The 17,828-nt window shown below is 41.5% G+C and overlaps 1 protein-coding gene across 1 annotated transcript in view; it reads right to left on the minus strand.

Annotated features, from left to right (window-relative positions):
• Window positions 1–1,621: 1,621 nt before the first annotated feature.
• kcnq1.2 (potassium voltage-gated channel, KQT-like subfamily, member 1.2) overlaps window positions 1,622–17,828 on the minus strand; it is a 163,014-nt gene continuing 146,807 nt past the window's right edge. The window contains exon 19 of the mRNA XM_062421039.1: window positions 1,622–1,768. Coding sequence (XP_062277023.1) covers window positions 1,622–1,768 — 147 coding nt within the window. The remainder of the gene's footprint in view (window positions 1,769–17,828) is intronic.

Here is a 17,828-nt window from a genome sequence, read left to right on the forward strand (position 1 = left end):
AAAATGCAACCACTTTTTTTGATAGAAGATAAATAATAGCTAATTTATAACCACCGCAAAAATATGAAAATCTATGCTAGTGCAAGGAGAAAGCCTCTCTTCTTTCCCCTTCCCTTGTTCACCCCTCTTTTGTGTGTGCATCCGCCTTTTTAGGAATGTGCATGCTATAATTATGGGAGGCCTTTTATACAGTAGCTACATAGTTGAGTTATTTTCTATTTTCTACTTCCTACATGCCTCAACGTTCTGTCAGATAAATACAATGAGTACGGGAACAAAGTGAGAGCATTGTCTTTTTACTCTAAACGTGTGCTCTCAGTGGTAGCCTGATATTTCCAAATCTTTCACACAGAATTAGCGTGCCTGCTCCTCAAAGCTTACTGTTTAAATTCTGCACATTTTCCAGTGTTTCTTTTCATTAGTCGCTCACAGTGAGTAATCTCCCCTTACCAGGAATTCAGCACTTAATTAGCTCAGGAGAGAAAAAATAATCAGAGCTATAATGGGGCAAATTTATTTCAAATTACACACAGCAGTGTGAGCCCCCTGAAGATGGTAATAGAGGATATTAAGCAGGGTCCTGGTGGTGGTGGGAGGAGTGGTGCTTCTAATAGAGTTTGGAATTGATATACTTATGAAAACTGAGAGACCATGCCATAACCTCTGTCTGTATTCCTATAACATGGCACTGGGCCCTGTCACAGCTGTTTGGCTATTTTTATTAGCTTCAGTGTAACTATAAATCAGCACCACGTTAGCCCACCAACCCACCCCAGACACATTTCTCAAGTCCCGTTTCTTTTACTCCAGCCTTCCGGTCCCTAACGTAAGGCAAAGCCCTTCCCTCCTCGTGTTATTCGATCACTACTAACAAACACCCGCCGCAGCCTAAGTACAGTTAGGCTAGATGGATATGTGGCTATGGAAATAACCCTGTTGTGTACTGGGTGTGGATGGTGCCAAGATAATCAGAAGGATTTGAGGAATGCCTTTGCCATGGCTGGACTCTCATTTTTACTCTGTGTCTTTGGGGAACTTCAGTGCTTTGATTGCATTACAACTTCATTACGGGGTTAGTTACCTTTGGAATAATATTTGGAGTAGAGGAATGAAGCTCAGTGACAGGCCACACATAAATTAACATCATCTGAGTTGTGTGATTATGAGGCTAATAGTGAAATAAATTCATGCAGTGTGTCACTGCTTGAATGACTATGTGCTGCTGGGGAAGACTAAGGGCCTACAGTGCTAGTCTAGAAAAGAAAGCTAAATTTAAACACCGAAAAATACCCCAAAAGGGTTAACAATCATCAGAAGGAAGAGATCAGTCAGCCTTCTCTCTACACCATGAATCCAATTCTCAGTGCTTCTTTTGCCCTCATGTCCCAGAGCAACACAACACCAAGTAGACAAGTAGTTTTCAAGTTGTTCTCTTATGAGGGGTCAAAAGTCAATGAGGAAATTTGTGATTGCGAAAGGAAGAAAGGGAGAAGGGTTCGGAAGACTGAGTCCCCTTATTATTTGCAGGCTGGCCCCCATTGAGAGGGCCAGGCTTTTTTTTAATAAACTCCTGCTCCTTTACGTGTCCTCTGCTGATGACAACCTCATACCCTGTATAACATTAGGGTCCCTCGTCCATGCTGATGCCCATGCGTTTCTGGATGGTCACCCTGCGGATGGAGGGCTTTGACGTCAGCTCCGGCTTGGGCAGGAACTGATCTCTCAGGATCTTCAGGACTGAGTCCATTTTCTTGTCCATCTGATGGACCTGGATTCAACAAAATGACAAAAGACAAACAGGTTTGTTTTACCTGCTATAACCAGTCATTACAAAAGCTGTCGAGCTATATGATCCCTGACAAGGCAGCACACACTCACGCGCACACACATACATGAAGGCCGCTGTTCTTTACATACTCTCCCAAATGTAAACACAGGTGTATAGAGACAATAGAGACAGTCTAACCACAGTGCAACTACAGATGAATGGCTCCACCTGAGTGTTGGAGGTAAACAGACAACAGACTGTTTGGAGACATGCAAATACAGTGAGGACATCTGCATACGTACACACCCTCATGTACACACTCAACCACAAAAAAGGAGGTACACGAACTTATTGCACATAGTTTTGTAACTTCAAAGGGATTTCCTAAGACTTCACAGCCTTGGCCTTGGTTTTACCTCAGTACTTATCTAGTTATCCCTCCAGAGGTACTTACACAGCATGAACACACACAAACCAATATCGTCTGATGGCTCCAATGGCTTCAAGAAACCAGGGAAAATGATAAAGATGGCGCTTCGTAAATCAAAGCCTAAACAGCAAAGCACATCAAAGAGCCATAACATCTCACGCAACAGGCAGACCAGACAGATTCAGACTCCTGTCTCTACCAGACGCTGATAGCGAACAACTCCGGCCCAACTGCGGTATTTCTGGCAGGACACAGTCAGATAGTTAACATCAATGGTATTTTCATGGGCTTAAGGGTATGGACCCTCTCTCTCCCCATCTTTTAGTGTGTGTGCCTGATGGCCCGGACATTTTTATGGCAGAGCAGGACATTTAGCAGCTATTATTGTTGTTGAAATATGAGCCATAATAGGATGCATAAATCTGAAATATCAGAGTATGCCACAGAGAAGAATGAAATCACATCACAGCCAGCCAATGATTGTAATTTATAAACAACTGAACATTGTGAAAAATGTCTGACAGACCTTAGATTCTGGGGTGTTTATTTTTGTTTGGCAATTTTTTAGATGAGTCGAGTATCTAGATTTCATTAATACAAAAAAGGTGAGCACCTACAGTTAGAGATAGTACATATACTGAACTTTAGGTAATGGTCAAGTATGCTGGCTGCTTGACTTTTTTTTCAATAATAACTTTTACATGGTGGATTGGTCTAAAGTATACAGTATGACAAGTCAGGAATTACTTAATTTTGATCCTTTTTGCTGAGGTTTGCTGATATTTTACCATTCACAGTGTTTTCCCCTGAGATTGTACCATGACCTAAATAGTTTCACTAAGTAGACGAAGCACGCGCTGGACCCGGATGAAGCTTAGAGAATAATAGGCTATCATAAACATGTTGGGCAGTAATCTACAGACTTATCAACATTCTCGTTGGGGCTTAAAATGGATCAGGAATTCCTCCTGCTGTGTGTCTGAAAGGAGAGGCCCAAGAGACCCACTAAGAGACAAGAAAAACATAATTAGACGGACGTGTTGCAAACACACAAGATTTATTTATCACCACTGGCTATATGTATGTGCGTGCTTTCTGGGCCTGGATGTGGGTAAGAAATGCAAGAGAGAGGGAGAGATTGTGCAAGTGTGTGCGTATTAATGTGTCACTGGTGGCTGAGCGTTTTTGTGTTGCAAGACTACATCTCCATGTATGCGTCTCCAGGTTTGAAGGTGCATGAGAGAGATGGTGTGATTATAAATGGAATTAAAAGCAGGTGAGAGTGAAGGAAGTTACCGATACAGACATTTTGTATTTTTAGTTTTTAAATTTCAGTCTGTCTGTTAAAGGTAACCGACTCAACTCAGTGGTCATTACTGAGGCCGCAGTTTGTATGGTCTCTTATGCAAATATCCTCTTTGCAAATACACTTTCTTCCTGTGTTTGGCATACTGTATGTTTACATGATTTGTGAGAGTCTTCCTTTTGCTACATTACATCATTTTGCAGTGTTTACAACTGAGGCAGCTACACTTTGGCCTTTTGTAAGATCTGTAAGATGGAAATTACATAAAATGACAACTTGTCATCCATGGACCAGACAAGTGTTGCTAATTGGTATACAATAAAATATGTCACTCGTGTAGTCTTTTTCACTGTAATTTCTATAAGGTTTACTAAAATTCATTTGTCAAATGTAATTTTGTCTACATTGTGTAGTGTGTACATGTGAGTGTGAATGTTACCAATACTATGTCATATGAATGCATGCTGTGATCCCTAATCACATGTGTTGATCACATGTGACAGGTGATGCTCCAGCTGTCCCCGACCTTCCCTCTGACCGCAGACAACACATGAAACAGTCACAAGCAGAGCTGACACTCAGGCATGAGAGGTTTCTATGAACCTAGATAAAGTCGTTCTGATGACAGCCAAGTCAACTCAGGAACAGAGATGTGTCCATGTGTCTAGCGTTTTTCAGTATGTCACTATACGCTCACACAATTCCAAGTGATCAGCTCATGGTGTACACAATACATTTTCAACAGTTTGTCTGAAAAAAAGAAGCAAAACGTAAAAGTATATTTTACTGTATCAGCAAGGTTGTGTAACCTTTGGACTGCCTCTTACATCTTTAATAAAGAACAGAGAAGGTGTAATACAAGCGTAATACTGTTTTGTTAACTGGAGATAGAAGATTAATCAAATCATTAGATCACTAACTAGAATATTATATATAAAAGATATAAAATGAGTGAAAATATTATATGAGTGATGTGGGGTGTGGGGATATGAAATAAAATTTAAATTCACCACAAAAGCTTTGACAAGCAACACAGGTACATTATCTCCAGGATATTTGATCTTTGGCCTGTATTTCAGCCTGCAGGGAGACATGAAGTATGGTGACAGCAGTGGAGAGGACACAGAGCTCCTGTTCACACAGGAACACCCTTCCTGAACCACCTTCCTGCCCTCCCCTGGGAGTCTCCGTCTCTTATCTGGTACACTGCAGCAAGCACCAGAGTATACAAGTACACAAACCAATACAGATACAGCATGTACACACACTTGTTTGTTGTAGTCTGTGTGTCACCAAGCAAACAACAAACAAACATGGAGCAAACAAGGGACCATATCTTTGTCAAGGCATTACCTGTGGCCAAAGAGCTGTAGGGGAAGGTGTAAGCGAGAGAGATGGAAAACTAATAAAGAGCTATAAGTACACAACTAAAGGGACACAAAAGTCATCAACTGACGTCAACTGTCAACAGGTTGGCTGACAATTTGTTCTGAAAAGAAAAACTCAATGAATTAAGTTAGTAGCTGATGTGGTTACTTTCTACAAAAGGGATGTTTTTTTTTACTCAATTACATCAGGGATGCGGATTTAAACCAAATTCATGATAAGATAAGATAAAATAAGACAGATAACATCAACTTTATTGTCCCTGCAAGGCACTTTTTTGAACACTGCAACACAAAGGACAATAAAAGTAGTCAGTGTTAAAACAAGAACAGACAACAGCAAATGTCAGACATAGATTATGTCATACATCCAGATTTGACATGGGTTTGCTTTAAAAGTCCTGCTGGAGACACTTGTGGCTATGTTACTATAAAGCATTGTCCAAACCCACAAAACTTTATATTTTTATTCCACTGAAGACACCACAGTTTGTAGAGAAACCCTTTTTTCAGGCTGAGTTGTGTGAAATGTGTGTAAAAGGATGCACAACACATCTGGAAAATATGCAGCCATAAAATACTTAAATACATATACATATATGTAATAGGATGTATACTGCTTACTGAATACACACTGTCATACAGTTTAAACATACTTTCTTCAGCTCAAGAAGTCAATAACTTCTCATCTTGTCTGTATGAAGAGAAGAAAACAGAAGTATGAGTGTCTGCTATACCATGAATATCATGTAGAGCAGTGATCCTTAATTAACACAGTCCTGAAAAGCAGGCCTGTGCTGATAGAGCGATTCACACTGCCATCTGTTGGGGAGTTATTAAGCTTGAAGAAAAGCTTTGGGCTGCTATCGCTGCATTCTCTGATCCTTGCCAAATTCTACCATTGTATGATTACTGACAAATGGAGACATGACATGCAAAAGCAATATGAGATACTGGATGAGGTAGAATGAGGGAGTGCGTGGTAGCCTTGACATGTAATGAATGGTAATTAGGTGTTGTGAAGCGGTGTGGCTTATTCAGCTGGGGGAACAAGGCCACTACATACACTGTATAGCACAGTCCTGGCTAGGTTACTAAACAGATAGCTTTTCTTTGAACATTCAACACTCAGAAATACAGCACGTAGACAAACAAAAACAAAAGGGCTCATAAATAGACACAACTTCCCCTTCTTCCTCTTTCTCCCTTTAACCATCACATTGAAAAGATGTGAAGAGTGAAACGGAGAGCAAAAAAAGAAGAGTGGAGTAGAAGAGACAGGTTCAGGGCTGCCAGAAGGAAAGAGTACCAGCTCCAGGAATGTCTTGGCATCTGTGTCCGACCAGGCCGCACTATTCAACAAAACAAGATTCCTGTCATTGAAATGCTCTCAATCGTATGAGACAATGGAGACAGAGCCTGGACAGAAAGAGAGATAAGACAAGAGGGAAACAATTGTGCGGGTCACCGTCCTTGCATGCTGTAATGAATATGTAATGTGTTTTCCCACCACTGTGACCTCAAATGGTCTGGTGGTTCAACCTGTGTAACACCAGACAATTTTACACCGTCATTCTTTCTTACCTTTGTTATGACTGTGTCTACTCATACAGCACGAGCATGAATCACATAATGTTCATTCCAATTGGAAAGGAATTCTTTAATATCCCACTGGGGCCTTTTTGAATCACAAAGCAAGGTTTTAAATGCAAAAACAGAAAAAAGAAAAACCCTCCTTCAGTATGTCTTGAGCAACTGCAAAAAGAGTGGATTACTAGTACTTTAAGGTATCTTGTGTTGTTTTGTTGTAAACAGTTATATTATAATCATGAAATATAAAATGTTTGAATAAAATTTCATTTCATTTTGGTAATAATTTCATCAAGATTGAAAAAGGAGAGGATCAGCTCTAAAACTGTGATGAAACTCAGTAAGCATGTAAAAAAAATGTACCAAATATTTAAGTCCAAAATGTCATCCCTTTTACAAACATCATATCATCAAAGACTAACACATAGTGTAAGAGTGGCCATACTTAAAATTCTTATTAATAAAACTATCACAGATTTTTAAAGAATCCTACACCTCTGTACTTTCTATTAAATAATCTGCTTTTCCCTCACAAGCTGACAGTCACACTGTTTTTGACCTTTATATTGTCTAGGCCTGCGTTACATCCCACCCTGATATTCTGACACAACATTAGACTGAGCAAACACTGACACACCCCATTCAAAGTCAGATGTTGGATGCTCTCATTTCCTGTTTACTGGAAATTACATCGCTGTTGTGTTATAGCAATTGGCAACAGCAAGGAGGAAAGAATATTAAAATCAAAAGGTATTGTTACTTTTTAAATCATTCTCATTAAAATCCAGTAAAACAGACTGTTCCAGTTATTGTTCACCCTTGTTCCTGTAAGACAAGGCAAGGCAAGTTTAAATATAATTAAAAATGTGTCGAATGCACCACTGAGAACCAATAATACTATGACTGAAATTGTGCCACTGTCTGTGTTTCACTGAAGACCTGATTTTAAGTGGACACAGGCTCTACACCTGATGTGGGGGCTCTGACTGTCTGTCTAATTTCAGAATTCATTGCAGGACCTGGAGCACAGTCCCAGCAGTCAGCAGCTCTTTCATCTGATCAGTGAACTCCAAGAGTTGGGAGAAGAGAGAAAGGGTGACTGCAGAGGAGGGTGACCTGGATGGAGTTTAAGGTGGTGAAAAAGGTAAAATGCTGAGGTGGCGTTCTTTCAAGGTTTCCACCACGACATGTTGTGTCCTCTTCTTGTTTTAGTTCCTCTTGTCTTTTGTCCTTGACAGCAGGACTTTTTTATATTCCTTAAAAAAGTCCCAGAGAAAGTTGAAATTGTCAATAAAGTGCACTGAATGGACGGCACAGAGCCATGTGTCCAGTGTCAGCAAATTGCTGAATCTCTTTCCTCTTCTGAGGAAGTGTAGTAGAGGGCCACAGACAAATACCTCTGCATTTAAGGAATTGAGTGGGTTCAACAGATCAATTAAGTCTCATGCTAGTACTTCTGACTGTTTCACCATATCATTGGTCCCTATGTGCACTATGATGTTTTTAACAGTAGTGTACAGCCACAAGATCTAAGATTGTTTTGTCATCACTGGGAAAGCAGAACATTTTGGGGTTCTTACTGCACATGCTTCTTATATCTTTTACAGCTAAGTCATCCACAGTCAGAGTTTGTGGCCCAGATTTTGCTTTCCCTGTAGCCTTTTGTTTTCAGACTCACTCTCAGTTTTTACCCTGCTGTATGAGGATGAGGGGTTATCCAGGTCATGTGATGGAGATTCAGGGTCCTGCAACGTTGGAGCAAATCTGTTTTCAGGCTGTACACTTGGTTATTGGGAAGGTTTGTTGCTAGTTCTTTGTTTTGCAGCTGTTGACGGTTGTGTTCTTCTAAATACTGGGGTTGATGAGGCATTCTGCCAGTCGTGTCGCAAATTGCATCTCAGGGTGCTGGGCTCTGCCTGTCCCTCGTCCTCCCATTTCCCAGGGAAATGATTTAGTCTTAGGTTTTGGACGAAGACAGTTCCAGGGAGGACAGTAGATTTATTAACTAACAGACAGCCCTCCTGTTTTTTGGTAGTCTGTTTAGTGCTAATTAGCCTTGCATTAGCATGCTCTTGTACAATGTTTTAAGTCCATGGTAAAGTGGTGTCTTTCCCATTCACTTCTAACAAGATGATTTTGGTTTCATATTTGCACTGCAATTTTCATATATTTTCTGTAAGTTTTAAATGAAGAATAACAACAACCAACAACATCGGGTCAGTTCAGGTGAATTTCACTGCCTCTGCATAGATTCCCTGTGCAGCTCACCAAGACTGCCTGCCTGCTCTTTGCGTTTCACATACACACAAACAAACGCACACACACGCACCACGCACATACACGCACGCACACACACATACACACACACACAAGAGCCAGCAAATTGCTCTTAACACAATGGACAATGCAGAAAAAGCAACAGAGGGTGTACACACTGGCCTCGCTGGTGGGCCAATACAAGGTAGCATTACACAGAGGTCATCATTATCATCACTGTGACAGGACTGCATGAATGGAGAATGGGACATCAGGGGGTGAGGTGAGGGAGGGGAGGGGGAGAGCCAGAGGCCAGAAAGAGAGAGTAAAGGAAGGGAGAAAGTTATAAAAGAAAGACAGGAGAAAGGGACAATAAATCTGAAAGGAGGAAAAAACTGGGACACTGGTGACTGATAATGTTTTAGCCATTAATCCAGCTGCACACTGTTTTATTTCCAGGAGTTGAGGAAACTTGTTCGAAGAGGTTTGTGACATTAAGCTATAACTTTTCTTACACTTTACCTCATACTCGCACAGCCAGTGGACAAAATTATGGCTTGACAATACCAGGAAGAGAAGTTTACCACAGATGGGCATAGGTCTAAGTGGACTCTACATTAGCTGAGTTCTCCGCTCCATTGACACAATAACACAGACCCTTCCAACAATTTGCAGACCCCTCAGAAAAGTTTGCAAGAAATATTAATGCTCCACTCACTGCACTTTGATTAGTCTGTGCTTCTGTCCTTTGGATTAGAAAAACACAGCAACTGTTATGGAACAGCAATTGATCTGAAATTATCCTCCAATATCAATTTTATATCAACACAAACACACACACACACACACACACACACACACACACACACACACACACACACACACACACACACACACACATAAACATCGAGCACATATCGTTCTTTGACACCAGTTTGATATGTTTGAAACGTTCAAAGAAAGCATGTAAATCAAATATATCAGAAAGAGATATAAAAATAGAAGAAAAAGAAGATTGATTCATTATGAGCATGGGTCAGCTGTTGAAGAAAGATCAGAAGAGGAGATGGATGGATACAAAGATAAATAAATGGACGGTGTGGATGAAAGATGGCAGAGAGAAATGAGAGGAGGACAGTCAGACAAACTTCAAAAGGCTCTAGTGGCCTTTATTCAACAGTTTGTTTGTGCTGCCTTGAGAGTGTGTTGACTCATCTCTTGGGCTCTTTCATATTTGAGAGGAGGGGAGGAGGTTTATGTTCAGTTTCTGGGGATGAAGCATGATTTTGAAATGTGATAGCGTTTCATTATCGGTGCGTTCAAGTCGACTTTCATCAGTCGACATAACTGCACTTCGGTGTTTTGGGTCTGCTTGTATAACTCCATGAATGTGAAGGAGTGTTGTTATTATTCAGGAATATTAGTGAGATTGTGTATTTGTATATTTCAGTAGATACAAGTCTATTTGTACTGACTGAGAGTGTGTGTGTGTGTGTCTGTTGGTTTGTGTGTTTAAGTTCAGGGTTCCCACAAAGTTCCATGACTTTTCCAAGACTTTCCACAACTAAATCAGAGCACTTCCATGACCTTAAAATGTTCCTCCTCTCTGGTTTCTAGAATGCTCAACAATCTGGTTTCCATACAGATGGAGAAAAGCAGCTCAAAACCACCAGCTAATACAATGAATGTATGAAAATTTCAGTCTGATGTATTCATGTGACCCATTTGTAAAAGTTCACATGAGAATTTATTAAAATCTATAATTTTTTCCTGCCTTGAGTGAATCTCTCAGAGTTAGAAGATGTTTCAAGATTTTGTGTTTGCAGTGACACTTTATTTGTGCAAATAAAGCTATAAGGCAACATCCTTATAGTGTGCATTTGAGAATGCTTCATACGAGGTGAACTCGGGTCATGCTTTGCAACTGGAGTCAGAGCGAGAAAGAGAGAGAGCGAGAACGACAGACTGCGTGAATGAATCCTAAACCAACGTGTCAGCTGGACTCAAATTCACCAACCCAACGAGCAACCAACCCGCTCCACCAGCAGTCTCACTGCCAACTGGAAAACATAGCTAGCCCGGCTCAGATTCACCGCGGGCCGGGCCACTGCCAAGCAGAATGGATTCACTTTAACGCTGGCAGATACAATATGTTCTTTGTATTTGTAAAAGCAGGAGAGAAAGAGATGGACAGAGAGAGAGAGAGAGAGAGAGAGAGAGAGAGAGAGAGAGAGAGAGAGAGAGAGAGAGAGAGAGAGAGAGAGAGAGAGAGAGAGAGAGAGAGAGAGAGAAAGAGAATAACTAAGTAGAAATGAAGGGTAAGGCTGGTTTGGCAGTGGTGTGGATGGATTGCTTTTGGACTGAAAAAGGAGAAGAAGGAGGGAGTGAAAGAGGGAAATGGTAGTTATGTTTTAAAGAACAGGAAACTGAGCAAGAGCACCTGACGCACATGATAAGTATCAAGGGCTGTGCCACGTGCCGCTAAACTGCAGCCAAAGCTCTTTTCTGCAGGGGTGGTTGTGGTGGTGATGGTGGTGGTTTGTTGAGGGGGGTGTGTACCGGCTAATCTCTCTTCTGAGTGGGCGCACACTCAAAGCTGCTTTTGTTTCTGAGGGCTACTTTCACGAGGACGTACAATCCCCCGCATCCACTCCTCCCCTTTTCCTCTCCTTCTCTTTTTTGCTCTTTTATCACTCCGTTGTTCAGAGCACACTCCTTCTCTCTGAAACACTGTGGGTGTTTTATTTGATTTACTGATCATTCTGTTTGGACATGACTGTGGAGCTGTGAAAGTGTGTGAGTGAGTGTGCATACATATGTGCTAGTGTGCATCTCCATGTGGTGTAGTGTACGTCCGTGTGTGTCTGTGCACATACCTACTGTATCTGTGGGAAACACTGACGGTCTTTCATGTTGCAGGAAGGTAAAAAAAAAGCCATAAATCGAAGCAGCAAGAGAGAGTGTTGGGCGAGGGTGAGGCTTTGATGTCATGTTGGAGGCACATTAGCGTTTTTCACGTTGAGAGATGTGAGGGCCGGGGAAATGTTACCACAAACAAAATAAATGTGCAGCATAAACAAGCCAAAAGAGATGAATTATGGGATGGCTGCTAAGAGATGAAGAACAAAAGCAGGAATGGGCTCTGCTTGTTTCCTTTATATTCAATTTCATGAAATCCTAGAAAGTGCTACCAGCCAGGAGCAGAAGTTTGTAGAATTCACATATTAGGTGAGCGCTCACAAATTTGCTTCTCACATTTTTCTTTTTGTTAAATGATTTGCAACAATCCACTATGCACACAGACATTTCAGGCTCTGCCTCCCTCCGCTTGTACACACACACACACACACACACACACACACACACACACACACACACACACACACACACACACACACACACACACACACACACACACACACACACACACGTTCAGGAAGGCAAAGCATGAAACGTCCGTGTGTAGAGTGGACCATTGCCAGCCATTTAATAATAACAAAAAATGTGAATGCAAAGAGATGAAGCTGCTGTCAGCTCAGAGGAATATATGGTGTGGGGTGTGTCATGTATAGGAAAACATAATTTGTTAGCAGCATAAAAAGTTCATATACATATTTAAGGTATTATATTAAAAACACAACAAATACATGTAATATACATGTAAAATATGCCAAACATACTATGAGCAGAGATAGAAAAAACCCTGTTCATGTTATGTTAAGTATTTTACTTAAGTATTGAGTATTTTAAGATTTAAAGTATTGCAAAGCGTAATATACAGTATACATATCCCATTATTCGGTCAATTAGTTTCTTCACCAGCATTTATCAAATATTACCTTATATTTACGAGAGGCAAGACTGGGCCCACGTTTGAAAAGGATGAGAAAATACAAAAGCAAACTCAAATGTCCTTTACTTTCCATTACACGTTAAACCCATAAAAAACAAATCGCCATCTGACCATAAACACTTCAACCACCTCCCACTTATTTCCAGGAAGCTGTCACCGTACATCGCTTCCTGTGAGTGACTCGATAAAACCACTCAAAATGGTTTTTAGCAAGTAAAGTCAAGTAAACACAAAGAGGGGGCAGGGTGGATGGGTGAGAAGAAGTGGCAGTGGGGGGAACAAGCAGTTGCCTGATGGACCATTTGTCCTCAGAGACAGCTGGACATGATCTGCTCCTAACTGGTCCCCAGTGTGGTGGCCCTCATGAGGACAGAACACGGCTTCAAACACATTTTAATACTTGTATTTATGTGCGCATAAATATACCCCTCCCAACATAGTTTCATGTTTCAACAAACATAATTAAACAATTACAATACAGACATGCACACAGTCACATAAGCACATACTATATACACAAACACCCAAACAAAAATATGTACATGTACACACAAGCAGAGATCCTCATTATTTAAGACCACGTCTCTTCTAGGAACTATTTCAACACATTCAATGAAGCCAAACACTAATATTTCTTCATCGTGGGCTCTAATGTGGAAAGATGAATAGCCGTCACATGATTCAATCAGAACAGTCTGATTACATTCCCCTGTCTCCCTTGAGCTAATAAACAGCTCAGCTACGTGACACCACACTATACTTCATCAGTAATGCAGCAATGACTCAACAGGACAAAACTGTACACTGCGGTTTCTATGAATCACACACACTTGTGTATTCACAAGACACACACACACACACACACACACAAACACTGATATGAAGCTCAACAAATATAAGTGACACATTTGGCAGCAGAGCTTTTTGTTTGTGGGTCATTTCTCAGCTGCCTTTTGTGTACATTACTACTGCATATTTGTGTGTGGATTTGTGTACTACAGTGAAAATTACAATGTTTGTGAATGTAAGAGCATGTGTACGTGCACCTCAGCAAGCGTTTTTGAGCTTGCATCCAGGGTGTGGCCTTGCATGGGGTTCACACAGGGGAGTCTTTATAAATGAGAATCCCCTCCTCTTCCCTTCTCACTGCCAGCTGCCACAACCACCAAACCCCCCCCCCCCCCCCCCCCCCCCCCCCCCCCCCCCAAACACACACACACACACACACACACACACACTCCCCCGCTGCCCTCCTCCTGTGCCAGGCTGTGGTGGCAGCCAGCGTGGCATCGTCAGTCACCGGGGAGGTGCCATGTTACTACGGCCACTGCTGTAGGTCGGCCACACTGTGGCTTTGTTCTCATCATCAATAGGCCAGTCAGCCTGATATTATAAATGACAAGGGGCGTGCCAGCACTTTGGTCTAGGTTGAGGGCGACTATTGAAATGGACACTAATGGCATCATGATTTATGCACAGCAAGATTTTTGCTTAAAAAACACAGACCCTGACGTTTTGTGGGGAAAATATTTATCTATATCTATCCAGCTATATTTTTGTATATGTTACATGTACATGCTGTTGGCAAACTTATCTTACTGTTTACAGCACTCACATGCTCCTTCGCTCTTTCCTGCGCCCACTTCCGGTGAGCCTCTTACTCTCTTCAGGTGACTGGTCTTGTAGTGTTTGATGTCCTCCATGTCTGTGGCCCTGCCTGATCAGTTCTGCTAATTTAATTACTGCATATAACAGGCACGGACCTGCTATTATAATTCCCCCTTCTATTTCCTCTCATCGCATTTGTTTTCATGTGAATTCTGCACTTAGTAATCTTCAGGACGATTTGCTTGATTTTCACTTTATTCTGCTAACTCTATTCAATATTTGCCAAAATTAACAAACCCCTTACCTATGCTCATCTCTAGCTATCCTACACGGTATGAGTCTTTTTCCATTTCAGTCCATGTAAATCACAGACCTCCCCTATCATTAAAGCTGAGCAATATAATTGCAATCTAATTGTTTAGTAGCAGTCAAATCTTTTATAAAGAAAGGTTCACAATATTTTCTAAATTCACTGTCCAGTATCAGGAAGTGTTAAAACTGTTCAGCACCACAAGAGCTGGTATATTTCTATGCTCTATAGTGAGAGCCAGTAGTTAGAGACAAAACATGCAGCATTAGTGGTGTTTAATAATGTTCACTGACTCAGGTATTACTCATTTCATTTTCCAAAAAGTTATCCAAACTGTGGACCACAACGTTACTTAGACATGAGAGAGACACAATGTAACACACACGGGATGTAAACAAGAGTTGCCTGGTACAGTGGGGGGAAATAAAGATGATGTGTGTGTATCCCAGACAGAGAGAATCCCCCCTGCCCCGCCCCCGTCAGCTGTCTGTCCTGCCCAGACAGTGGCCCTGTGCCTGGTGCCACTTCCCGACAGCGTGCCAGCTGATCCATGGGTGCAGGAGTCAGCCTGACCCCAACCAACCCCCTTTCCCCTTTTAACCAGCATTAAAGACATTATTTGACATAGAGAGCCTTATTATACTATATGACCACAGCTGGCCTCACACACGAGACAGGCAGAGGAGTAATACAGTGAGGGATGGAACGAGAAAGAGAGGAGACATCTTGTCGCCCACTCATCTGTTTCCAAATATAGCCTTTCCCCGTCCCACTCACCCTCTTGTTTTTGTTATGGTGGCATTTTTCCTCATCAAAGATGCAGACATGAGAAGTGGTGGAGGTTGGGAGCATTGCAAGGAGGAGAAATTTGTTTGCCTTTTTGAGGAGTAATGTTTTGATGGCGTCTGCTAATGTTGGGGGAAGCTGAGGAGGATGATTACGCAGACCGGAGACGCCTGGTTGGCCAGTGACAGTGTTTAGAGACACGCAGTTGGTCAGTGTCCGGGAAAACTGCGGAGAGGTCACCAGGTCTAGGGAGCTCTCAAGAGTGTGCTCATTTAACCATAAATTACGAGGAGCAGAATGTTCGAAAATGTGAATGAAACAGCTTCCTTGTGGCATTACCAAATGCTGCTGGAATGAGAGTTGGACTGACTATTTCCCATTTACAGTGGACAGGGATGTCTGGTGTTATCCCAGAGCCAAATTTCATAATAACTCCATCAGCTCTGCTTGATGACCCTACATTCTTTCCTGAAGACCAACACTGGGCCTGCCAGGCTTGGCAGACAAAATAAGACATGAAACTGATAAGGCCAAATTAAACTATTCCACTAATTTTGGCGAGTCACCGTAGCCTTCCTAATATTCCTTATTTGCTAGCCCTGCCTTAAAACTGTCACTGTATTTGAGTGTATGCGAGTGCTTGTCCTGAAATAATAATAGCTCAATTTATATAGCACTATTAAATACAAAGTCAAGATGCATTTCATAGGATTGAAATAAGAGAACAAAGTAAAACTGAAAAGTTTATGTTTAAAGTATTTTAAGATTTTGGATGCCAGGCTGTATTTGCTTGATTTTCACTTGGCTTATGGACACAGTGAACACATCATGTTGCATCGTGCATGATTGTGCAAGAGGATGAGCATGGCGTTATACACATTCCTATTGATGGTTTTACACTATTCTGCTCATTGATAGTTGGTGCTGGTAGTTCACAAAGAATTGTACTAACATGCCAACAAAGTCAATGAAGAAACTACAAGGTAGTAAACATGAATGTAAACACTGTGTAATTAAAAGAAAAAATCTAATAATCAGCCTTGAAACAGTTTTATAATGAAGGAATGAACATATTTGTTAAACCTCATGGATACACAACATATGTTTCAGTAACCCACACTGAGTGTAACATAACCTTTGTGTGTTTAAAAGAAAAGTTATAAGGAACATTTTTTTCTGTTATTTTGAAGTGGATTACACTGTACCCTGTAGTGTAGGTCAAGTCCCAAAAATATAGGATCATAATACAAATTCCCATAACACAATTATTTCATTATACCTCCTTGGTTGTTTAGTCTTAAACCTGAGCCAAGATAACATCAATGACATCATCAGGGTTATTTTTTCAAACATTAACAAATTGACAAAGTTTTAAAAGAACCACAAAAGACAGTAGGCAACTGTTTCTACAGGGTGAGTAGTACTCCTGATGTACTGAATATATAAATCCAAGTGTGCCCCTTCAAAACAGTGAAGGGAGAAAAACTGATAAACTTTAAAATTCCATTAAAAGAGTCAAAACACTACAAAAAACATGTTTATTTGGTGACTCTTTCACTATCCACACACACACACACACACACACACACACACACACACACACACACACACACACACACACACACACACACACACACTTTCCTGCGTCAGTGCAGCCATCCGGTGTATTCAGCATCTCAGGTATGCCAATAATGACCCAAGGAAGTGTGCTGGCTCTCAGCGTTACCTTGTTTTTAGCCCTCGCTTTCTCTACGTGGCAACCCTTATCTGATCGCCCCTGCACAAACAGGAAGGTATTTAATCACAGAATCTGTAACTACTTTCATTTTAGATATATGAAGGGGGACTGAGGGAGAGAAAGAGAGAGAGATACACAGCTGCCTGGGTACAATCACCCTCACAGTACCTAGCCACTGTCATTTGAGAAGGCCAATTGCCTCTTGTCATCAGGGTAAAAGCGAGTAGTGGGGACACACATGCTAGCTAGCACATGCTAGCCCCCCCTAACACACACACAAGTATATAAATAGAGGCCTAGTGAGCAAGCTTCTGCTGTGAATGGCCAATACAGTACACATAACAGAGCTTTAACATCAGCATCAACAACACAGTCATTAATTTTGATTCCGCACTGCATCACTTGGGATTTAAATAGATTAGAGAGCATGAATAAGAGAATTCAGGCTTGGCCAGAGACACAGGCTCTGTGTGACACTGGCGTTTTTACCAGGGCTACCAGGGTGTGTACATGTATGCACTTATAAGCGCATATTTCTGCACACAAGCATACACCAGCACACACACTCAGACATATGTACAGCACAAACACAGAACCACACGCCATCTCATCCACCTGTTGTGGGACCCCCTCTTAGGCTCCAGCCTCCAGCTGTTGGGTGAAGGGCGACAGACGCACATATGTACACAGCCCCTCCCCCCCACGCCTGCTGCAAACCAGGCTGGGTAGTATTTTTAGCTTGTAGTAAGCCAGGCTTTCATCAAGCACAACCCCCTGCCCGTCTCTCTTTCTCCCTGT

Source organism: Scomber scombrus, chromosome 6 (assembly GCF_963691925.1).
Source record: "Scomber scombrus chromosome 6, fScoSco1.1, whole genome shotgun sequence".
In the NCBI taxonomy this organism is placed as follows: Eukaryota; Metazoa; Chordata; class Actinopteri; order Scombriformes; family Scombridae; genus Scomber; species Scomber scombrus.